The 24,989-nt window shown below is 40.3% G+C and overlaps 2 protein-coding genes across 2 annotated transcripts in view; one reads left to right on the top strand and one right to left on the bottom strand.

Moving 5' to 3' along the window:
- The first annotated feature begins 7,875 nt into the window (after nt 1-7,875).
- Nucleotides 7,876-14,872, top strand: FABP6 (fatty acid binding protein 6). The gene is made up of 4 exons (XM_074230082.1): nt 7,876-7,957; nt 10,260-10,435; nt 11,078-11,167; nt 14,803-14,872. The coding sequence occupies exons 1-4, from the start codon at nt 7,891-7,893 to the stop codon at nt 14,854-14,856; spliced, it is 387 nt and encodes a 128-aa protein (XP_074086183.1). The 5' UTR covers nt 7,876-7,890; the 3' UTR covers nt 14,857-14,872.
- Nucleotides 14,873-18,332: 3,460 nt separating this feature from the next.
- The window catches only part of CCNJL (cyclin J like), a 73,588-nt gene continuing 66,931 nt past the window's right edge, over nt 18,333-24,989 (bottom strand). Inside the window, exons 5-6 of the mRNA XM_074212492.1 lie at nt 23,955-24,114; nt 18,333-23,267 (exon numbers count right to left, since the gene is read on the bottom strand). Of these exons, the coding sequence (XP_074068593.1) occupies nt 22,835-23,267; nt 23,955-24,114 (593 nt within the window). The 3' untranslated portion in view covers nt 18,333-22,834. The remainder of the gene's footprint in view (nt 23,268-23,954; nt 24,115-24,989) is intronic.

Raw genomic sequence — 24,989 nt, 5'->3', positions numbered from 1 at the left:
AAGTATTCCAGGGAATATACTTCATGTTGCCATACTATATTAACCTTGAATTGTAACTCTATGTAACTGCTAGGTCTTATCTTCAGAGGTAAGTTGTAAACTCTCTGAGGGTAAGGTCATATTCTATATGCTCCCTACAATGTCTATCTCAGTGCTCTGAATGTTGAAGTATATAAAAATGAATGAGTCAATGGATATCATTTTTAAATTCAGTTTCAAACAATCATGTTTTGAGTTCAAATGCCTAATATGAATAGGTGGCACAGTGGGTAGAATGCTGGACCAAAAGTTAGAAAAATCTGTGTTCAAATCTGGCCTTAGATATTTATTAGTTTTGTTATCCTGGTTAAGTAATTTAACATCTGCTGCCCCATTTTCCTCATCTAATAGATTTCTCTCTCAGATTTGTTTTAAGGGGAGAAAGAGAGTATTTGTGAAGTGTTTTGTAAATTTTAAAGAACTCCATAAATGCTAATGCTATTAATAATAAGTAGTGTTTTCATGTTAGGGGACTGGCTCAACCTGCTCAGCTGATGCAATCTCCCCAGTGAAACATTAGAGAACCCACTTCAGGGAGAGCTGAGATGAATGGAATGGCAACAAGGTCAGTCTCATTCCATGGGCTACAGATCTTCTTCCTCAGCTGGTAGAGCACCCAAGTATTCATTACACTTCTCAAACATCAGCTTCTTGAAGGAATATCTGGAATGAGTGAAAGAAAAACATTTAAGAAGTGCCTATTATATTTCAGGCACTAAATCAAAAGTAAGACAACCCTTGCTCTCAAGGAGCTTACATTCTTATTTTTTAAGAAGGCAAATGGGGTTAAGTGGCTTGCCCAAGGCCACACAGCTAGGTAATTATTAAGTGTCTGAGGCCAGATTTAAACCCAGGTACTCCTGACTCCAGGGCCGGTTCTCTATCCACTGTGCCACCTAGCCACCCTGGAACTTACATTCTTATAGGGGGAGATGACATATATACAGGGAGAGAAGAAGGAGAGTTTTGGTCCAGGGATTTATGTGAATAATGATTGAAATCTTAAGAAGTATATATAAAGCTTTTTCCAAAAGCATAGGGAGGATTGATTTGATTACTCTTCACTAGTAATAGCTGGAAAGGATGTGAGGGAATGTATAGCCAGGAAAGATAGCAAGATGTCCCTGGGGATGGGGGAATGTATGGGTTATGACGTATGGTCTGGTTTCAGCTAGATATGAATTGATGAGTTTGCACTCATTTAAGACTGCTAATTGCAAGATAGCAATTCAAAACGGAGTAGATAAACTTTCCCTGGAAAGTGAGATTTTATCCCAGAGATTTGTGTGGGATTGTGTGTGTGTGTGTGTGTGTGTGTGTGTGTGTGTGTGTGTGTCTGTGTGCCTGTGTGTTTGTGTGTCTGTGTAGAAAAGGTAAGACAGATGAACCATAGGCTAAGATGATATATGGCAGAATGGAATGACTGGAATTTCCATTTTGGGGGTAGGGAAGTTAGTTTGATCAGTCTATGAAAAATTAATTATTGAATGCCTTCTTGGTTAAAGATAACAAGCCAGAAAAGACCATAGAAGAACACATATATCACAATTCTTCTAGTTCACCTATGTCACATATTCCTAAGACCCACAAAACACCAAAGCTTGTGTTTTGAATCTCTTTTGCTAAGTGTTAAAGTGCCTGGAATATATTACCTGTTAGTCTATTCTTCTAAGATCCCACTCATCATCCAAGAAGTCTAACTTAAAACTGTCTCTCCCAAGTCACCACAGAGAGGATATGTGTGAATTTACCCCATTAGAATGTAAATTCTTTGAAGACAGGACCAGTCTTTGCTTTTTGTTTTTCTGAAATCCCTAGGGTTTAGACAAAATTTTGCATATGGTATTCACTTAAGTTTCATTTATTTGCCCAGCCCAAGCTTAGACTCTAGCCTTGGGAAGCTAGAACTAATTTGTTCTAGAGAGACAGACCTGTTTTGATCTTCAAAAAAAAAAAATCTTAGGCTTAATTTTAGAGGTCATCTATGCTATCCTTTTCATTTTACTGAGAAGCAAAAAGATTAAGGAACTAGCCCAGGGTCACACAGCTTATCAGAGGCAGAATCAGTATTGGAACTGAATTCTACTCTTAACCTAAAACTCATCAAAGTACATTGATTTACTCAAAGTAACACAGAGTAGATGTCAGAGGCAGCCTCCTGACGCTTAAGACAATACTTTCCCTCTACACCACACTGACCTTGGGTACTATCACATTCTATCAGTTACAATTGCTCCATAAAATAATAGCAAAATAGAAAAGGTTGAGTTCATCTACTAGTCTACTGAAATTCTGTGGGATGGGAGGAGGGATTGGAAAAAGGTGGGAGTGAGATTTTGAAATCAGATCCTTCCAATGCTCCAAAAGCAGAGAAAGAATATAGCTGGGTTATCATTGGTGCCCTTTTGAATTCTTTCCAAACTCACTTCAATATTAAACTTGAGAGTCCTAATTGAAAAGAAAACTGCTTTGACCTAAGATTCAATTCCCATTAAGAATGAAGGAAAAGAAAAAGGAGGAAGTTGGGAGGTGGGAGAAGAGAGGAGCTTGTATGCGGAATCTATAATGGCTTCTTTTAATTTAGTCCATCCTGCTTTTTCATACAGACTCCTGCAGTTTGTCCCAGGAGGATCAAGTCATATAGGATATTTATTTAGCACCTACTAAGCCAGGCATTCTTTTTTTTGTTTACTTTTTTTTTAGTTTTTTGTAAAGCAAATGGGGTTAAGTGGCTTGCCCAAGGCCACACAGCTAGGTAATTATTAAATGTCTGAGACCAGATTTGAACCCAGGCACTCCTGACTCCAGGGCCAGTGCTTTATCCACTACACCACCTAGCCGCCCATAAGCCAGGCATTCTTGACCTTTTTTTGTATGCCATGGACACCTTTAGTCAATCAAATAGTAGTCAACTAGTTTTTTAAGTACCTTCTACGTACCAGATATTGTGCCTTAAGCTCTGGGTATGTTGTTGTTGTTTGTCCTTTGTTCTTAAAGAAGACTGTGTTATCAAGGAGGTGATACCATGACAAGCAAGTGAATTGGATTTGAGAGAAGTGGTGCTGTGCCAAATCCCCAGCCTCACTTTCTCCTCCAGTCATCTGGGTCCAGTAGGCAGATGTGGATCCGGACAACTGGAGATGGTCCTGGCTAGTAGGAAGTCAGGGTTAGGTGACTTACCCAAGGTCAGACAGCTAGTAAGAGTCAAGTGTCTGAGGATGGATTTGAACTCAAGTCTTGGCACCAGGGCCAAGTGCTCTATCCATAGCACAATCTAGTCAACCTAAGCACTGGGCATATATGAGGCAGGAATAGCAAAGTCAGTATTGTTGGATCATAGAATATGTAAAGAGGACTAAAATGTAAAAAGTCAAAAAGGTTGAACAGGAGACAGGTTGTGAGGGGCTTTAAATAGCAAATAGAACATTTTACATTTGATCCTACAGATTCTAGGGAGTCACTGGAACTGATGGCATGGTTGGACCTGTGCTTTAGGAAAATCACTTTGGTGACTGAATGGAGAATGGATTGGATTGGAAAGATACTTGAAGGGAAAAACTAGTTAGAAGACTTTTGTAATAGTTCAGGTATAAAATATTGAGGGCCCCTACCAGGCTAGGTGATTGGAATGAAGGGACACATATGAGATATGTTTTGAAGGGCAGAAAGGATAAGAAAATGCAACAGCTCAGTAATATATGTGAAGTGAATGTGAGTCAAAAATGATGATAATAATAATAATAATAGTCTGGGTAACTTGGGAGGATGGCAGTGTCCTTGTCAACAATAGGGAAATGTGGAAGAGAGGAGGATTTTGGGGAAAAGATATTAAATTCTGTTTTGAACATTTTGAGTTTGAGAAGCCTATGGAACATCCAGTTCAAGATGTCCTAAGGGAAATGCTGTACAACTAGAATTCAATAGATACTTTAGGTCTGGTTATATAGTCTTTGAGAATTTTCTGCAGAAATGAGAATGGAACCCAGGGGAGCTGATGAGATCATTGTGCAAGATGGTATAGAGTGAGGAGAGAAGACATCCCAGGATAGAGCCTTGGAAGACACCCATGGTTAATAAGCATGACTTCGTTTAGGGTTGTACAAAATGCGGCCTGCAGTACAATATTATACAGCCCCCTGTGGGTTTATGAAATGCTTTAGTAAATGAAACTGAGTTACCGCAGAGTTCTCACTAAAATGTCAAATCAATATATATTGTCTATTGTTTCTTTTTTTAACGATTTTATTTATTTTGAATTTTACAATTTTTCCCCTAATCTTATCCCCCCTCCCCCTACCCCCCAACAGAAGGCAATTTGCCAGTCTTTACATTGTTTCCATGGTATACACTGATCCAGATTGAATGTGAAGAGAGAGAAATCATATCCTTAAGGAAGAAACATAAAGTATAAGAGATAGCAAGATCAGACGATAAGATATCAGTTTTTTTTTTTCTGAATTAAAGTTAATAGTTCTTGGTCTTTGTTCAAACTCTTTCTCTGGTGGATACAGATGGTATTCTCCATTGCAGATAGCCCCAAATTGTCCCTGATTGTTGCACTGATGGAATGAGCAAGTCCATCAAGGTTGAACATCACCCCCATGTTGCTGTTAGGGTATACAGTGTTTTTCTGGTTCTGCTCATCTCACACAGCATCAGTTCATGTAAATCCCTCCAGGCTTCCCTGAATTCCCATCCCTCCTGGTTTCTAATAGAACAATAGTATTCCATGTATTGTCTATTGTTTCAATAAAAACTTGTAAAAGTAAGGTTGAATAGCCCTGCCTTAGATGAAGGTCCAGCAGTGGAGACAAGGGAGGGTGTTCAGAGATATAGGAAGGGAACCAGGAGATAGCCGGAATAGGAAAACCTAGAAGCAAGATAGAAGGGGATCAACAGTGTTAAAGGCCATAGAAAAGTCAAGAAGGATGAGTATTGACAGAAGGCCACTGAATCTGGTAATATAGAAGATTCTGGTAACATTTGGAGAAAGCAACTTCAGTGGAAAGATGAGGTACAAAGTAAGATTGCAGAAGGTTTAATAGAAAGTGATAGGAGACAAAGTAGAGCACTCCAAGTGTTCAGTTTTCCTCAAAGGGTTTAGTCAAGACTAAAGGCCAGAATTAAAACAGAAAGGCAAGAAGATGGTGCTATGAAAAAGAATGCATGTGGGGTCAGAGGGCTGAACTTCAATATCCCAGCAATGCTGGTTCCTACCTATGATCATTTTATCATTTTGATCCTCAGTTTCTTCATCTGTAAAATGAAGGAGATATTCCTATGAAAGGATAAACTTTGACACTAATCATGGTAACCGATCTTTAATCCATTGTTCTTGTTGTAATGTTCTCTTTCCTGAATTAAGGCCCACTCTTCTTTCCTTCTTTACCCTGTTCTCTCTCTCTCTCTCTCTCTCTCTCTCTCTCTCTCTCTCTCTCTCTCTCTCTCTGTGTGTGTGTGTGTGTGTGTGTGTCTCCCTCTTTCTCTCTCTCAATTGGCATTTGATTTTACATTCAATACCAGAGATTGTACAATTTTCCTCAGTTGCCTTTTCCTCCATATAATAATATTAAGCATCAGGAAATTCTATTCACTGTCTGAGATCTCCACCATTATAGTTAAATTCATTTCTTCAGGGGAGATACCTACTAAACCAATGGTATGATACACCTAGACACGTGTATAATAGCACAGTCCCTCTTGGTATTTTGTCCATTATAAAGAATTCCTTATGTTGGTTTTCTCAGTAAGAAATAAGACCTTTGAATATGTGTCAAGTTTTCATGGCTGGGGGCTTGAAGAAAGTAGGCAGAGGTTAGTTCAGGAAAAATCCCCGGGACTCATCAGTTGGCTAGGAGGGAAGCTGTTTTCCATGCTTTTGTCAACATGCCCATTGGAAGTCATTCTTACTCTACTCAACCCTGGGGAGAACATATATGGAATTTGGAATTCACTTCCAGACACCGCATTTTTAAGAGGAATGTTAATGGCTGGAGTGTGACCAGGATAATTAGGGGATTCAAAAGTAAAAAGTTTTAGAGAAATGATACTTGTCTTCAAGCAGCTGAAAGACTGGTGTATGGGAGAAGATTTAACTTTATCCTGTATTGTGTCATTGATTAAGAAAAATAAGACAAATGTGTGGAAGCTACAGGAAGGCTAACTTTGGCTCAATGTAAAGAAAGATGAAAAAAACACTATTAGAACTGTCCAACAATGAGGCTCCCTCATGAGATAATGAGATCCACTTCACTGAGAATGTTCAACAGAGACTTGTTAAGCATCTGTTAGGGAAAGGAAATTTAGACTAGATGACTTCCAAAGGTTGGAAGAGACCTTAGAGATTCTACAATGGAACTCTAATTGCTAACAGACTCCTATAGGGGAAACAAATTACCAAGGATTTTTATCAGTATTAATAATTAGAACAATAATATCTTGCACTTGTAGAATTCTTGATTCTCATTTGATCTTTACAGTTCTCCAGTTTGGAGGTTGGGTTAATTTATTTTTTGGCAGAGAGCTATGATTTCATCGAGGAGAGAACACCTGCTGAGAAAGCTTCTTCTACTACTGCTGGTCTGCTAATTGGCAGTTGTTCCACATTTCAGATTTGTAGAGAGTTCCCTGTTGGCTCAGAGAGGATAAGTTTTTATTTAGGGTCCCAAAGTCAGTAATGTCAGAGATAGGACTTGAACCCAAACCTTTCACCCCCCCCAAGACTGACTCTCTATTCAGTACTACAGGATGCTATTATTTTAGGATTAGCCAAATTTTATTTTAATTTGTAATTAAATGCAAAAACAATTTTAACGTTCATTTTTTTTATTTTGAGTTCCAAATTCTTTCTCATTCTCCTTCCTCTCCTCCCTCCTTAAAAAGACAAGCAATTAAATATAGCTTAAACCTATAATATGTAAAACACATTTTAGCCATATTGCAAAAAGAAAAATACAATTCCCTCCCCCCCCCCAAAAATTAAGAAAATAAATAAAGGAAAAAATATGCTCTGATCTGCATCAAGGTTCCATCTGTTCTTTTTAGAGTGAATAGCATTTTTCATCATAAGTCCTTTGGAAATTAGATTTTTTTATTTTATTTTTTCACATTTTAAAGATGATGAAAGCAAAGTCCAGAGAGCTCATGGTCCCAAGGCCCTATCACTTGCCCTAGTTAAAGGTTATTGTAACTGAAGCCAGGATTAAAACCCTTAAACCAGGGTTGATAGTTGCTTAGTTGGTTGGTATTGTTGCTTGGTTTTATTTTTGTTCAGTTGTTTTTCAGTTGTGTTTGACACATTCAATAGAATGTAGATTATTGAAGAAATGAATAAAAAAAGCAGATGAAATCACAGATATGGTTCAGGGAGAAAAACAGAGTGAATCAATAGTATAGTTGGGATTAAAATGCTGGTCTCCTGAATTATCTGTACTACTCTTTCCTGTATATTGCACCTCAGATCATGTTCTCATTTTTTATCTTTCTATCTTCAATAGCTAGTAAAATGCCTGCAACATAGTAGACATTTCACAAATGGTTGATGATTGACAATGATACCTATCTAATTCATCAAAGCAAATGAAGGTCTTGGATCTTCCAGAGCCAAGAAAGAGCAGTGGGAATTCAGCCAAACTGTAGGTTCAACAACCTTAGGGTTGAGAACATCTCCTTCCTCCTTTTGATTGGCCCCTCATAAAATCCTGAGGGTAGGGTGGGGAACAGTGGGGTGATTTGGGCACTGGGCAGAGGCTTCAGGGAGAGTTTATAAGCCTCTAGAGGGGGACTCTCTTCATCGAGTCTCCTCCTAAGGTGTAGGGTTGCTTTCTTCCAACTCTCCATCTGAGCTTCATCATGAGCTTCTCTGGCAAATACGAAGTTGAAAGTGAAAAGAACTATGAAGAGTTCCTGAAAAATTTGGGTGAGTAGGCTTGTCTGGTGCTTTTTCTGATAAAGCTATTCTGGAGATTGGGAATAACAGTCGCCTGCCCCTAGTTTGTAGGGGTACAAACCATTTTTGCACATTTATTTTTTGTAGCTAATCTGGGAACTATCCATTTAATTGATGGATAGATTGAGGCAGAGAGAAAACTTGAGGAAGTGAATAGAGAGCTAAGCTCAGATTCCTGAAGACTTGGGTTTCAGGTATATTTCAGATGCATATTATCTATGGGACCCTGGGTACTTAATTTGGCAGTATCCTTAGGTAATATTTTTTTTTTTGGTTTTTGCAAGGCAGTGGGGTTAAGTGACTTGCCCAAGGTCACACAATAAGTGTGTGAGGTCAGATTTGAACTCAGGTCCTCCTGACTCCAGGGCCAGTGCTCTATCAGGGCTGGTGCTCTAGGTAAATTTTTAAGACAAAAATAAAAATTAAAAAAACTCAGATGTTCAGGGAGAAAAATCAATAGCATAGTTGGGCTTAAAATGCTGGTCTCTTGAATTATCTCTAATATTCTTTCCTGCACCTCAGATGATGTTCTCTTCCAGCTACTGAAGAGGAACTCAGATAGATGTTCCCAGACTTTCCCCATTTATAGGTTCGCAGTGTGAATAATTTTTTTCATGATGTCCCTAGGCCATTTACCTTCATTATGTAGGTAGCTACAAAGAACTTAGTATTTATATCCTAATTACTTAGTAGAGGCTTAAAAAATACCTATAAAATGAAAGAAAAAAGGTTATTTTAAATCCATTCTTAAATTACCACAATTAATTAATTACTCTTGGGCTATGTGAACCATTGAGCATTGTTCAGCTTCTCAAAACTTGGAATCAGAGGGGAAACTGGCACCCTTATTTTTTCTTCCACATCGATTTTCATATAGTATTTATTTTTTGATCTCAGTAACTACCAAATCCATAGAGGCCAGCTGGTTGCTCATTGGATAGAGTATGAGACCTGGAGTAAGGAAAATCTGAGTTCAAATCTAGCCTCAGACATTTATTAACTAAATGACCCTGGGTGAGTCACTTAACCCTGTTTGCCTCAGTTTTCTCATTTTTAAAATAAGCTAGAGAAAGAAATGGTAACCTACTCTATAATCTTTACCAAGAAAACCCCAAATGGGGTCACAAAGTTCAGACATAACTAAAAATGAATGAACAACAACAAAACCAAAATTCATCTTTGCAAAGATAGGTCATCATGAATGGATTTGATAAATTTTAACATTTAGCAGTGAACATTCATCTACTGTGTTTCTCTTGAGAATTTATAATACCCTGTGGCTCCTCCTAGTTTGGGAACACTGGAACTAAGATCTTTTGTGCCCAGCAGTTCAGTGACTGGGGGATATTAGTCCCACCTTCCAGGTGTTTTATTAAATGCAGAAAGTTTCCTGTGGGCAGTCTGGGGAGGTCTTTGAGGCCCTGCTAGAATGCCGATCTTGCTTTAGGAAGAAAGACTGGGAGCATGTAGAGGGGAGTATTAAAATAATAATAATCACAACAGCAGCCAACATTATACCATATATTAAGTTAAGGTTTTACAATTATTATCTTATTTATTCTCATAACAATCCTTTGAGGTAGGAATTAATATTATTATCTTCCTTTTACAGATGAGAAAACTGAGGCAAACAGAGGTTAAGTGACTTGTCCAGAGTCACAGTTAGTACTCATCTGAGATCAAATTTAAACTCACGTTTCCTGACTCCATGCTCAGTCCTCTAATCATTTTACCATCACTTAGTTCCTTAAACATATAAGAAACCTGGAAAGGTAGGCTGGAGCCAAATTGTGAAAGGTTTAAAATAACAAACAGGATTTGGATTTGATCTAAGAGGTAATAGGGAGCCACTGGAGTTTACTGAGGAGAGCTATGATATTGTCAGACCTGTAATTTAGTAATACAAGTTTGGTGACCATGTGGAGGATAGGGGAGACTAGAGGCAGAGACACCAATGAGAATGTTGCAATAGTCCAGGATAAAGGTAATTAAGACTTGAATTACTCTCAAAATCAATTAAAGGGCAGCAAAGTTTCTCAGTGGTTAGAGCACCAACCTTGGAGACCAGATTTGAATTTAAAAGTGGCCTCAGACCCTTGTTAGCTATATGATCTTGGGTAAGACTTAAGTGACTTATGGGGTTTAAGTACCCAATTGCCTCAAAAAAAGGAATCAAATGAGGAAACTTGCTGACTTGCTAGGGGAAAAGGAACACTTTTTCTTTCAGAAAATTCATTGTAAACTGCAAATGTGATTTTTTTTTTTTCCTTAGGACTCTCTGGTGATACCATTGAAAAATACAGGCAGTTCAAGACAATCACTGAGGTGGTTCAGGATGGCAACAACTTTACCTGGATCAATACCTACCCAGGTGGCCACACTGTAACAAACAAATTCATTATTGGCAAGGAGAGTGAAATGGAGACCATGGGAGGCAAGAAGTTCAAGGTGAGGAACGATATGACTGACCCTAATGTATCCTCCCTCCCAGCTTGCTTGGGCTGGTATTCTTTTCATTGCCAGAGTGATCCATATTCTTATTTCTCAAATTCTATGAAAGATCAATTTGCTCTAGTCCCTCTAATTTCAGTTTCCAGGATTATTGTGAGGATAGGATCGGAATCTTGGACATTAATTGAGTCAGATTGTTAAGTCTTTTGAGAAATGTATTCCAGGTATCTCCACGAATCCGAGCCATATCATTATTTCTGGATCCCAGTTATTGGTTTTTGTTCTCCTGGAAAGCAATATGTGGACAGTTTGGTGGCAAGGAGTGGAGGGTAGAGAATTTATCACTATTCCTTCTTCTCCCAACCTATGCTCCTTCAGTCTCACTTTAGTTTCTGAGGCAATGTTTGTTCACCCCATCTTAGTGAAACAATGCCTCTTTCTTCCTGAGCTTCCTGCCACCAGACTTCATCCTAGAATTCATTATCCTAGACCTTTATTTCCCATCCCATGCTTGCTTCCCTTTTTATGGTCTGACCCAGAAATTATCAGTTGCTTCCCACAGAGTTCTTATATTTTTTCAGTTTGTTTTGTACTTGAAGAAACTCAGTCATTTGGAAATTGTGTCTGCTTTTATTTCAGGCCACAGTGCAGATGGAGGGGAACAAGATTGTGGCTAACTTCCCCAACTATCAACAAACCTCAGAGATTGTAGGGGGGAAACTTGTGGAGGTAAGTCTGAGGTTCATCTTAAGAAATTCATGGTGGTCCTTGAGCTGTTGACTGCTCACAGAGAGTGGCCAATAAATAGGTCAGCTTTGAAGAGTTTGTATCAACTGACATTTCAGTGAATGAAGGGACCCTTCTCCTGGAAAAATCTGGTACCCTTCCTATTTGTCATCACAGGTGCTAGATCAGCAATTTATTTATTTATTTATTTTTTTTAATTTTTGCAACTCAATGGGGTTAAGTGGCTTGCCCAAGGCCACCTAGCTAGGTAATTATTAAATGTCTGAGGCCGCATTTGAGCTCAGGTGCTCTGACTCCAGGACTTTATCCACTGCCACCACCTAGCTGCCCTAGATCAGCAATTTTTAACCTTTTTATGTATCATGGACCCCTTTGGTAGTCTGATGAAGCCTATGGACTCTTCAAAATAATGTTTTTAAATGTATAAAACACACAAGATTACAAAGAAAAAAGACTATCTCTATCTATCTCTATTTAAAGTTAACTGCCTCTAGGTTATGAACCCCTAAACTGTAAGGGACCTCAGAGATTGTCTAATGCGACTCCTTTATTTATAGATGAAGAAACTAAGACCCAGAGTGGGGAAGTGAATTGTTCATGGTCACATATGTAGAACCAGAAGCAAGATTTGAACCCAGGACTTCTGATTTCAGTACCATACTGTCTATTCTCCTTTTTAGGAATTCTCAGATAATTCTGCCTCTCACCCAAATCCATCCTTTTTATAAGAAGGGAGAGTAAGTGGAGTAAGTGATAGATTACTCAAGATGAAGGCGATGTTTTAATTATCTACTAGAGGGAGGCTTTCAGTTCCATTCCACTTTGGAGTGACTAAGCATCTCCAGAATGCTTCTCAGTTTCTCCTAAAAAGCTATCTTTTTCATTACTCCCTCTTTCCTCTCATCTTCTTTTCTGTTCCTTGGATGTTATGGCTGAAAAAAAGAATTACACCCATTCTTAGCTGTTGCATGTTAAGATATTCCTAGTGTAAAACAGACACTTTCTAGCTGTGTGACCGTGGACAAGTCACTTCACACCATTTGCCTCAGTTTCCTCCTCTGTAAAAATAAGTTGGAAAAGAAAATGGCAACCCCCTCTACTATTTTTGCCAAGAAAACCCCAAAGAGTCAGACACAACTGAAATGACTGAACAACAACAGTGTAAATTGGTCTAAAATGATATACCTTGGGAAGAGGAGCTTGGCCTGCAAAATGATCTCAATATTCCTGCAAATAGCAGGCTGTGTTGCAAATAAACACTGAGCTCTTGTTGAGGTCCCTTGATTTGTTTTATACAGGGTAGTGGTTCCCCTGGGGGTCTGAGGGGGTCAGGAAGGAAGGAGCTCCTAGTAATCTGAGGATTCCAGCCTGATGCTCATATGCAACACTGGATTTGAAACCCAAGGATTTGGTCCAAACCTGACTCTTCAATTTACCAGCTTTGTGACTTTGGGCAGGTCATGTGACTTCCTCTCTCTTGGCCTCCATTTTTCACCCACAAAATGAGGGGGTTGGATCTCTAAGAGGTTGATCCCCAAGATCCTTTCCAGATCTAAATTTTAAAAATTCTTCTTTTAGACTAGGGGACAGAAGAAAATGCCATGATCCCACCAGTTTGAGAATCAGAGTCAGGGGTTAGAGAAATCATATGACCATAGATCTGCTGCCAGGGATGTCAGAAGCCTTATAGTCTACTCTCTTCATTTTTAGTGTTGTCATTTTTCAGTTGTCTGACTCTTTGCAATCCCATTTATGTGGTCTTCTTGGTAGATACTGGAGAGGTTTTCCATTTCTTTTCCCATGTCATTTTACAGATGGGAAAACTGAGACTAGTAGGGTAGAGTGACTTGTCCACTGTATCTGAGATCAGATTTGAATTCTGGAATATGAGACTTCTTGACTCCAGGCCTGGTGTTCTAGTCACTATGCCACCTAGCTGCCCTCTTCTCTCATTGTTTTACATATGATAAAACTGGGAGTATAGGCAACTTGTCTGAGGTCATCCAGGTAGCAAACAGGAGAGGATGCATTTTTGAACCCAGGTTCTCTACTTCAAGAACTGGTCTTCTTTGAACTGGCATGACATGATAGGAAGCCAGCATGCCATGATGGACAGAATGGTCCACTGAGAGTCAGGAATCCTGGGTTCAAATCTATCCTCAGATACTAGCAGTATCTCACCCCTTGGGTGAGTCTCTCAGTCAAATTTTCCTCAGCAATAAAACAGAGATAATAATTCCTTCTTCATAGGATTATTATTATTCCTCCTTAATCTTTTTTTCCTCTAAAGTAAAAACAAAAATGTGTCAGAGCTGGAAGGGCCCTTAAGAGTTCACCTAGTCCATTTCCTTCACTTTATAAAAAAAAAAGGAGGCTGAGACCCAGCATGGGGAAGAGACAGGTTCAACATTCAGCTTTTCTCATCAGGGCTTCCTGTTCCCAGAATTTATGAGACAGGTCTTAGGATTCCAGGGGAGCAAGAACCAGATTTGCCCAAGAAAATGCACTGAAAATCTCTCAAATTTGATCCTCCCAGGAAATACCTATTTCCTGGGCCCCAAAGGTATCTTACTGAGTTTTTTATGACCATGGGTCAGTTCAGGTATGCAGCACCCTGCCCCCAAGCCTCGTTTGCCAAAGGAAACAGCCACTTTTTGGACCCTAGAGAGTGAGGGGGTCTTTGGCAGACATATAGAAGGCAATCAAACAATGTTCTTCTTTCATTTAGTCATAGCTCTTTTTCTTTAGAGTTTTGCATTTTTAAAAACCTTTCCCAAATCCCTGTGAGGTAACAGAAGCTGTGCAATAAAATTGTTCTCATTTTTTTTAACCCAGGCCTTAGATTTTCATCAGAATCTTTTTGGTGACTTGGGAGATACCTAGGTACACTGAGAGGATAAATGACTGTCCCAGGATGGAACAGCTAGTATTCAAACTCTGGGGTTTAGCTCTTATCAAGGTTCCACAACCCCATTTTATAGAGGAGTAAACTGAGGCTGAAGCAAAGGGGCTTGCTCAAATTCCCACAGCTAACAGAATGACAAGAGCCAGAACCTGAAATCAGGTCCCTGACTCCAGGTCCAATACTTCTGTTTTCCTGTATCAATGTTTCTCTTCTACATCGCAAAGAGCTTTTGAGGTAGATTCAGATTTGGGACTGAAAGGGACTTCTAGTTACCATCATTCCCATTTGAAACAGGCCCACAGACACACTCAAGGTCACACAGCTTGATATTTATTCTGTACACAGGTGTCCCCCATTAGACTGTAAGCTCTTTGGGGCAAAGGACTGTCTTTCTCTGCTTTTTATATTCCCAGAGTTTTAGTAGGTATGTAGTAGGTAGTTATAGTAGGTATTTAATAAAAGTTTATTGAATTCAATTGATAAGCAGGAGTGACAGGATTTAGATATGGGCTCCACTTTTTCCAGTCTCCCTCTTCCCCTCTTCCCACCTTTATCTTTAGATCATCTTTTATTTACACTGGTTTGCAGTCTCCTGGAGGATAAAAGTCACTTTTTTTTTAATTCTCCACACTTACCAGTGTCTGGGACATAGTAAATGCTTAAATGCTTGCTGACTTTGCTTTTCTAACCTAACTTTGTCCTTTCTTTTTAGATTTCCACTAGTGGTGGGGTGATCTACGAAAGAGTCAGCAAGAAGTTGTCTTAGGCAACCAAAATCCTGGAACCCTCCTTGCAAGGATGGGGAGAAAAATTTAAATAAAGTCTGTTTCAAACACAAATATACACAGTGTTTGGAGTGTCTTGGGCTCAAGAAGCCAGGAATTTTTGATGTTTTGAAATATCCTGAGTCCGGTGATTGTGGTTGGACAAGGAGGATCTTAGGTTTTGTTGGGACTTCTGTCCCTCTGACCTGGGACCTCAAAACTCTATAGTCTCACAGGAATGATTAAAAGGTTGAGGGAAGGGAGAAAAGGAAGAATCAGGCAATAGGAGAAAAGTCCTTCCATCCCAGAGTCTCATCCAGAATGGCACAATTAGCACTGGTTTGGGTCAAGGCATCTAGGAGGCTTGCATTTTTAAAAGTGCTTTCCTTTGATGGCCCATGCAATCAAAGATGAATTTATTAGATTAATAAGTGAAGAGGAAGCAGGGTAGATATATGCAATGAAGCCAAGAATGGGAAACTGATGCCACTGAGGGAAAGATTGAGCAAGAAGTCAGAAGGGGACACAAGAAACAAGGAAAATACTTGGTCAAAGGATCAAAGATTTAGACCTGGGAGGGATCTTAGCCATTTAGGAGGAAAGTGGGACCCAGGGAGGTTAAGTATTTTGCACAAGGTCCCACAAGTGGCAACATCAAGATTTGAATCCTGGCTCTTTGATGCCAAATCCATCACTCTTTCTTTTGTCCCTTAAAATGTTGCCAAGTGGAATCTCTGTGGACTCACTCCACTCTTCTAGGGCAGTCAGTCATAAAGCATTTATTAATGTACACGGCTATGTGTACAAGGGATGGGGGCTGGGACAGTTAGATGGTACAGTGGGTAGAGCAGCAGCCCTGGAGTCAGGAGGACCTGAATTCAAATTTGGCCTCAGACACTTAATAAAAACCTAGCTGTGTGACCTTGGGCAAGTCACTTAACCCCAACTGCCTTGCAAAAAAAAAAAGGATGGGGGTTACAAACATAAGAAAAAAGAGAATCCCTGACCTCAGAGAGCTTCCACCCAATGAGGGAAGACCATACATTCAAAGGGGAGCAGCTAGGTATAGTTTGATGTCAAGAGGACCTGAGGTCAAATCCAGTCTCTTTTACTAGCTGGGTGTCTCTGGGCAAGTCACTTAATCCTTTTTGCCTCAGTTTTCTCATCTGAAAAAATGAGCTAGAGAAGGAAATGACAGACCACTGGAGTATCTTTGCCAAGAAAATCTCAAATGGGATCACTTATCAACTAAATAACAAGGCTAAAGAGTGGAGGTGGGTAGGATTCAAGGAAGGGAATGATGGCTAAATTCTGATCCTGGGGAGATTTCTATAAGAGAAATTTGTCTGCAGGTTTCAGAATGCTGTCCCTGAGGCAAGATGTGAGGCTGGATACTTGTTAGAAATTGGCTCAGGAAACCTAGTTTTAAGTCCTGGAAGTAGCGATAACCCTGATACTATGGCCAAATTACCTCACCTCTCTATCACTCAGTTTTCTCATTTATAAAATACATGATTCCTTACTTGTCTCCCTGGGAGAAAGCATGGTATATAGAAAAGGAAGGTGTTAAAGGGAGATCTGAGTTCAATATTGCCTCCCATACCCACTAGCTGGGTGACCAAGGATAAGAGTGCCCCAGTTTTATTACTGTCATTTTTTTCAATTATGTCTGATTCTTCATGACCCCATGAAGTATCAACAAAAAATAAATTAAGGCATTAAAACAAATAAAACTGGCCTTTATGTGGTTAACATAGGACTTTACATTTTTATCTCACTTGAATCTACAATGGACAGGCACTGTAGGCATCTGTGAAGATGAAGTTAAGGGGTCACATAACTGAGTGTCAGCAGCAGGATTTGAACTGGGTCTTATTGAGTTTCTTGGCAAAGACACTTAAGTGGTTTGTCATTTTCTTCTCCAACTCATTCTATGAGGAAACTGAGGCAAACAGGGTTAAATGATTTGTCCAGGATCACACAGCTAATCAATATCTGAGGGAAGATTTGAACTCAGGAAGTAGTCTTGCAGGCTCCAGGTCCTGCACTATCCACTTCCCTATTTCTTTACCTGTGAGTGTCCTGGACAGCTACCTAATTTCTAGTATTATATTATGTCATTTGATCCTCATCACAATTCTTTGATTTGGATGCTATTATTATTATTCCCATTTTAGATATGGAAACTGAGGCAGACAGGTTAAGTGACTTAACCAGGGTCATATAGCTAGTGTCTGAGGCAGAATCTGGTCTTCTATCACTTCCTTGCTTCAAATAGTAAATCATAGTCGTTACTTTTTGCCTCTGAGGAGGGAGTTTCTGTCAGGGAATTTCCTATTCTGGTGTACAAATATGATAATGTGCTTCATAAATACAAGGGATAATGATGTTCTTCTGTATTGGGCCTTGGCTCCAGATTTCCTAATATCCTTTGCTACCTGGTCATTAGCTCCCTACCCCTCATCTTGATGACTGCCAGGATTCAGGATCATTTCCCCAAGAACAGTCCTTTCCACCACCTCTCAAGTTCATCATTCTACAAAGACTTATTGCTAATTAAGTGAACTAGGTAGGCATTAAATTAAATCAGCAGCATTGTTCTTCTCCCTCCAGATTGAATAATTACTTATAATGAGCTTGGATAATAAGACTCTAAATAACAGAGTTAGCAGTAATTAGGCTGAAAAACTGAAATTCACTTCTTTGGAATAAGGGCAAATACAAGCTACAGGGTAGAAATTTATCAGCCTTCTTTCTCCACCCAGTTTCTGTTCCCATTCATCTGATACATGTTTTGTCAACAGCAAAACAGATAGCTGCCTATTTTGATAAATAAGATGTAATTTAAAAAAGGGAACTACCTTATTAATCATCTCTCTCCCAAGCTCAAGACCATCCTCTGTCTCCCTATTGCCTATCACAACACATTTAAAGGCTATAAACTATCATATTCTTCAACTGAACCTTTAAATGTCATCTCCTCAAATGCATCATCCTTTCTCCTCCAAACTGATCATAAGTACTGATATTCTCTCTATGACCACCAGGTGGGGCTCCATTCACTCCAGACATCTCTGACAGAAACCCTTTGCAGGGAAGACATTTGTTTTTGTGTTATTAAGTGGAAACTTACTTTGAGTTAAAGATGTGTGTGCACGGATATCCAAGTTAAAGGTGTCCAACTCTGCCCTGGTAATTCTTACCACCCATGAAGGAGAGACATCTTTAGACCTGCCACAACCTCTCCCAGTTTTCTATTTTCTCATCTTAAAAGAAGGGGTTCAACCAAGTCCTAATGATCTCTTTTAGTTCCCTTCCAGTACCATGATGCTCTGTGTGATTCTATCCTTCCCTCTGTACCATTCTCCAATATATTTGGGAAATATTGTGATATAGAAACAAAAAAAATAAAGAAAAGAAGGGGAATTTTGAAAATTTTTTTATTATTTTTCAAGTACAAAAATTAATTGGTCAGGAAATCTGTCTGAAGTATCAACAAAAAATAAATTAAGGCATTAAAACAAATAAAACTGGCCTTTATGTGGTTAACATAGGACTTCACATTTTTATCTCACTTGAACCTACAATGGACAGGCACTGTAGGCATCTGTGAAGATGAAGTTAAGGGGTCACATAACTGAGTGTCAGCAGCAGGATTTGAACTGGGTCTTATTGACTAATACTGAGCTCAATATTCTATCTACAATTCCACTCTGCTTTCAAATTTCCTCCAGAAATGCCAGATACAAACAGTAGCTTCCATAGCTAACTTTGTTTTAATGAATACCTTATAACCACTGCTTATAATTAAGTGGGTGGTGACATGGAAACCTGGTGCTGCAGAAATGGTTTTAAGAGTGTGGAAGGAAAGCTTCTTTGGCTAAATTGGATAAAAATATTCTCCCTGGAAATCCCATTAAGATTAGTGATTGGATTAGCAGAGTCCATTATATTTCCTTAGTAACTTCTTCAGACACGTTTCTTGAGTGACTAGCTCCCTCTGGGCTTGCAGAAGTCTCCTCTGGAGGATCAGTTAGTTAACAAACACTTATTCTGACTGAGAACTGACCTGCTCCAAGGGTGGATTCTTTATCCTACAGGAGTTTGGGAGAACCCGGGAATCCCAGGTGACCCAGGCAGGAAGTCTGAAATAACAAAGAGGAGGCTACTTTCTTCATGGAGGGGGTTGGATTCTTAAGATTTAGACCAGAAAAGAACTCATCTACTCTTAATCCTATTACTTAAGAGATGTGAAAACTGAGGATCAAAAAAAAGGTAAATGGCCTTGCCCAAACTTTTTTTTAACTTTTAAGACTTTTTTTTAACTTTTAACTTTCCTCAGTGATTTGGGTGGGTGGTCCTCCCTGCATTTGTGTTGCCTCCCTAGGAGGGTAGACCCAGCCCTCTGGGCTCACCTGTGCTCAACATAGTGGGAGATGGGGTGGGAAAGAGCCCCAGGGCTGGGAGGCACAAGCCTACTTTCAAGACTTTAGTCCTTCATAGAGTCCTCCTCTCTGAAATCAGATTGCTGCACTGGATCCCCAGAAAGACTAGATAGGCTCATTTTAGGTCCCATCCAACAGCAGTATTCTATGCTATGGTGAGTGTAAGCCCTTGTGGTGGAAGAGCTTACCTGGTTGACAAACCCCATTTGGACCCTGAATGTGACACAGCATTATGGAAATAGGTTCCTAAAAGTAAAGAATAGGTCTGCCTCCTCCCTCTCCTTATCCCCTTCCTGATTTACTGAACAGAAATGGATTTCCTAGGAGCACACTTAACAGCAAACAGATAAATAGCTTTCTTGGGCACTGCCACATTGCTAATGTGATTTTGGGCTCCATCTGTGAAACAACTCCCGCCCCATTGCCCTTTCCCCATCTCTGGTCTCAGTGTCTCTTTCCCCCTGAGAGCTCTCTGCCTGAGTCAATGATTAGAGAGGCTGTCCCAGGATCCTTCCCCCAAGGATGGGCAGAGGAGTGGAGCTTTAGTGAATTCTTGGAAATGGGAAAGACCTGGCTTCCTCTCAATCTGAGAGTAGAACACAGCTGCCCACAACCTGAACAGGGCCCCTGGGAAGGACATGTTGGCCATGAGCACTTGCCATCCTGGCTAGTCTGAGCTATTCTTGAAGAGAAAAAGGCAGGAGAGCTATTTCCTTCCCCTTGGCTGAGTTGAATGGGCCAGAACACACCCAGCAGGACCCAGAGACTTCCACTCTGGGACCTCCTTCATTTGGAACCAGTCAATGCAGGGTGAGTGACCACTAGACCATTGAAGTGATCTAGGAAAGTGGGGGTCTACTAAGCCTGTTAATATCATAAACAAACACTGGGGGGGGGGGTTAATTCAAGAAAATAAACTCATTCTATCAATTAAAAGCTTTTTTAGTTCCCCTTCCAATGTTGTGCTAATCACAAATGTGTGCCTATTCACATCTTCACAGTTTCAGCTCAAATAACAATTTCTCCAGGGAACCTTCTCCAGTCCTCTCAGTTAACAGCTTTCCCAGTCCTCTGAGCCTGTTGTGGCTTTTACACTTTTTTTTGTTATTTCTTGCATTCCCTTGGGAGCAAGGACCATACTATATTCACATCCATACTGTCACCCTTATAATGTCTCTCACTAAGCAAACACTCAATGGATTGGGCAGAAAGGGAAGGGAGACCCAGAAAACTGAACTTAGAAGTCTGGAAGACCTGGTTTCAAATCTCACCTCAGACACTTACTAGCTGTGTAACCCTGGGAAAATCACTTAACTTCTCTGGGCCTCAGTTTCTCAATTGTAAAATGAGGGAGTTAGATTGGCCTTCTAAGGATCCTTCCAGCTCTACTTTTATGATCCTATGAATGCTTGTTGAATGAAGCATTAAAACCTCTCACTTCATACTGCCCCTGGTAATAAGTTCCTAGGGCAGACAGCAGCTAAAAATCAGAGACAAGAAAACCATAACCTTTGTTTCAATTACTACTAAAATTCAGTTTTAGATTGATGATTTGGGGGTCGGATTCAACAGAATCAGATTCTGTGGGAGGGCTCTCTTTCTTACCTGGGTAAGGAAAAAAAGTCTAAGAAAAGACTGCACAGACACCGGATCAAACAAATCAGGTTAACTGTTTATTGGGGGAGCTTTCCTTCAGGGATCAGTGAGAGAAGGAGGGAGAGGAATAGTTTCACCAAATGGAAGAAGAGGTTGCTGGGTTCCGCTGTGAGCCCTTAACCCCACACCTGTTGCCCTGAGAGGATGCTCAATAAAATAGTGTAGCAACCAGGCAAAGCTCACAAACTATAAAAGCAGATCAGAAAAAAGCTAACACCAAATTCCCCAATGCTAAATGCTTACTATTGCATCACTCTAAGGCTTTATTATGTGTGCTATTTAAGTTTCCATCTGCTCCCCACCTTCAACCTTTGAATAAAAACTTCATTTTTTTTTTCCAGGCAAGGAAAGAAAGACCTTCAGATTATATTGGGATCAACTTGGTGACCCACCAAGGTGGAGGGTGGATGGCTTCTTGCTGTTGTGATCTTAAAGAAGTTGGGAACAAGTAACAGATTTCTCCTAAAAGTTACTTTAGGAAAGGACCATAACATGTTGCCAGAGAGACAACATCTAACCTCTCATTCTCTCCTATCCCCAACCTTTCTCTTACCCCCCCCAAAAGTCCCCAACAATACACTGAGCATGGGTCATACCAGTTAAGAGTAAAAAAGTATTATTGCACATTATTTATATTGTCATCCTGAGAGCCTTCTCGATGGACACCAGCCCTCCCCAATACTGCCTTTCAATCCGAGTAATCTGACATCAAATGTCCTGACTGCATTCTTCCCTCACATAAACATACCTCTGCACTTTTACAAATGCTCCACCTCTTGTCTTCATACAAACAGAAACGTAGGTTAGGTTCTCATCCCACACAGAGGCAGGAGGACAAAACAAAATGACCCTAAAGTGTCTGTCATCTACTCTCCAAAGATTTTATCTAGGGGCTGGTTATGGCTGGGAACTCCACTAGAGAACAGTCTCAAACAAGTCTAGGGGCCATCTGGAACTACAAAAGGCTTAGAAAATGACCTTTGCTAATTATTTCTCTTCCTTCTGACAAAAAGAAAGTCTAGCTATCAGCTTTTAATAAGCAGGCCATAAGATAGTTCAACACTTTAGCATTATGGGCAGTGCATCACTCATAGACAAATTTTTTTTTTTCCTAAGGAACCTTCAAGTAACATTAAATCCCTGATATAATTTGTAAACAAAATATCTTACTGAGTGAAAAAGCTAAGTCACTTCAGGAGGCAGCAGCATCTTAAAATACCTACAAGGCAGAGCGACATTTGAGGTTAAAAAAAAAATGGTTAAAAAAGTACCAACCCAGAAGGAAGGTACTCAGATGTGTTTCTCTATTAAAACAACAACAACAACAAACAGTGACAAATTTGAACAATTAAAACAAAAACAAACATACATTTGACTTCTAAGCCAAGGGAAAACTGCACCAACACTCTTGGCATTTTCCGAACAACCAAAAAAGTTTCTCAGTGTCATTTTACAGTGATATAGCTGCCATTGATAAGAAATAAAGTCTTTTTAACAATTAAAAATAGGTAACATTCTTTGACTAGTAGTCTGTCCAGGGTCAGATAGTCTGGCCACCAGCCAGATCTTTCTGATTCCTTGGAGTCCCTGCATTGGAAGACAGATGCAAAGCCATCTCTATACAACCAGATTTTCAGAGGGAAGCTCATGGTGAGGTATGTTATTGCATTTTTTTCCACTCTCAGTTTTAAAAAGGGCAAAAGTTCCCATGAGTCAGTGCACAAGGCCCTGGAAAGAAGAGGCCTTAAAAATAATCAAACTCCACGGCTGACATCCCAGCATGGCTTTCCCAATCAGCTGGTTGCCCCTGCAACCTTGAGATCCCTCTCTGTTCCTTCCCTCTTTCATTCAGGTCTCGACCCCTTGGAGAGTCTTTCCTTTATCTGTCAAAACATCCAGTTGGGAATGAATGATGTCCACTGAAGTAGCTGCTCCCATAGGCCATGGAGATGCAGTGCCTTGCTTCTGCCCCAAGCTGCCTGGGGAGGGGTCCTGGGATGGTGACAGCCTGGACAACTGAGGGTTGGAGGGCAGAGTAAGGGTGGTACAGAGAGGGGCCACTGCTCCCAGAGAGCAAGCTTCCAGACTGGTGGGGCTGGAGGGTGTCTCTATAGGCCGAGCACAAGTCTTGTACAGGGGCCTGGATGTGGGACAGGGTAGCTGGTGGCTGGGGGAGGGGGTGGTGAAAGGCAGGCTGTTGGAATAGCACCTGGGTAGGGGCCTGATGTGTGCTTGGCACCACCACCTGGGGTTGCGGGGCCAGGGGCTGGGTCTTTACTTTGTTGGCATCCTTGAAGTCATTTTCAAAAGCCCTGGAGGGGAAAGAACCAAACAAGAGATAGGTAAAAATCTGGGGATAAAAGAAATTACTAAGTATTTAAAAACTGATTATATATGCCCTATAATATGAGCAATTTACACTTGTACATTTTAACATTATAAAGCACTTTCCTCTGTGACTCAGAAGTATAATAATTATTCCCATTTTACAGATGATGAAAATGATGCCCAGGAAGAGGGCAAAGGTTTAAAAAAAAAGTTACTCAGCTAGTAAAGTTCATAGAGCCAGGTCCTAAATTTAGAGTTACTCTGACATGCTTCTCAAGAAGAGAGTTGGCCCTTTGAGGAAACCCAAAAAAGAGCAGATCTCCTGGAAGCCTGGCAGTGTTACCAGCTCTGTCTAATTGGTCAAGCATCCAGGAAGCTCAATGACTGCACAGGTAAGGGGACTGTGGCTGGGGTGAGTGTCATGAGACCCATTCATTCTAATACTTTCTCTCACACACTAAATATTTTGCAGAGATTTATTTTTTATGATTGTGCATTTCATATACACGCTCCATTCTAAATTGTCTCTGCTTCAAAACTCAAAAGATACCTATGTAGCAGGATGGTATAATTCTAATAGCAAACTCCTGAGACACACCATGCCACAGACCCTTGGTATGGAATCTCATCACATGCATCAAAGCAGCAAGGGATATAGGGGTAAGACTTACAAAAGCATGACTTTAATGCATGCATTGATCTGCTCCAAAGTATAGTGGGATATTCTCTCCAGGTCTCTGGGCCAGGTGGGAGAGAGCTGCAGGCAAATCCTAGAAGCTCCAATGCAAGCTGCAGCTACCATAGATGGTAGGAAGTTATGAAAAATATGATCTGAAAGAGAAGATTAAGAGAAGGATGAATAATGTCTCCATGAGAGTTCTAATCTCCTTTTGAGTCCAGTAGCTACCTTGTGATTGGTCAGTTCAGATGTTCCCTCTGAAGGAGCAGGTAAGCCACTTACCTTACCTGTCCAAAGTTCTGGTTCCTGGCCCCAGGTGGAGCTCCATCCTCCTCAGAGTCCTGATCTCATGAGGCCGGAGCAAACCAGCAAACTGTCTCACTTGTAAACCATTTAATACTGTAAGTTTCAGAACTGCTTTCTTTCCATACCTTTCTCTAGGCTTTCTTGTTCTCTGAACCACCTTTTCCCAGACATTTGATCAGAAACAAAAGAACTTGTATCCTTCAAGGCCCATTGGGCAGATGAAAGTAGTTCTGTTCTGCTTTCAAATAAGGTAAGGCTGCTCTTGATCTTCTGGCTAGTAACTCATTTGTTTCACCATGTCTTAGAATTGTGGGATGATAGAGTTCTAATACATGGGGGCTTTTTAGGTTTTTTGCAAGGCAATGGGGTTAAGTGGCTTGCCCAAGGCCACACAGCTAGGTAAGTATTAAGTGTCTGAGGCTGCATTTGAATTCAGGTACTCCTAACTCCCAGGCCAGTGGTCTATCCACTGCACCACCTAGCTACTCCTAATATATGGTTTTTAATAATTGTTCTTTAAACACAGATAACTGAGAAACTGATTTCTGGGATGGAGTGGGCAGCTTCCTTGAGTGATTTTTTTTTTTAGGTTTTTGCAAGGCAAATGAGGTTAAGTGGCTTTTTCACGGCCACACAGCTAGGTAAATATTAAATGTCTGAGATCGGATTTGAACTCAGGTACTCCTGAATCCAGGGCCCACTGGCCCAATCCACTGCGCCA

This window comes from Macrotis lagotis, chromosome 1, assembly GCF_037893015.1.
Source record: "Macrotis lagotis isolate mMagLag1 chromosome 1, bilby.v1.9.chrom.fasta, whole genome shotgun sequence".
NCBI lineage: Eukaryota > Metazoa > Chordata > Mammalia > Peramelemorphia > Peramelidae > Macrotis > Macrotis lagotis.
Note: the sequence above shows the minus strand (reverse complement) of the source record. Positions and strands in the feature narration are given on the sequence as shown.

Bases quoted from the DNA above. Each gene is read 5' to 3' on its own strand.
- FABP6 (XM_074230082.1), top strand. From the start codon at position 7,891: ATGAGCTTCTCTGGCAAATACGAAGTTGAAAGTGAAAAGAACTATGAA. The intron at 7,958-10,259 runs GTGAGTAGGCTT...TTTTTTCCTTAG, and splicing joins AGAGTTCCTGAAAAATTTGG to GACTCTCTGGTGATACCATT. The intron at 10,436-11,077 runs GTGAGGAACGAT...CTTTTATTTCAG, and splicing joins TGGGAGGCAAGAAGTTCAAG to GCCACAGTGCAGATGGAGGG.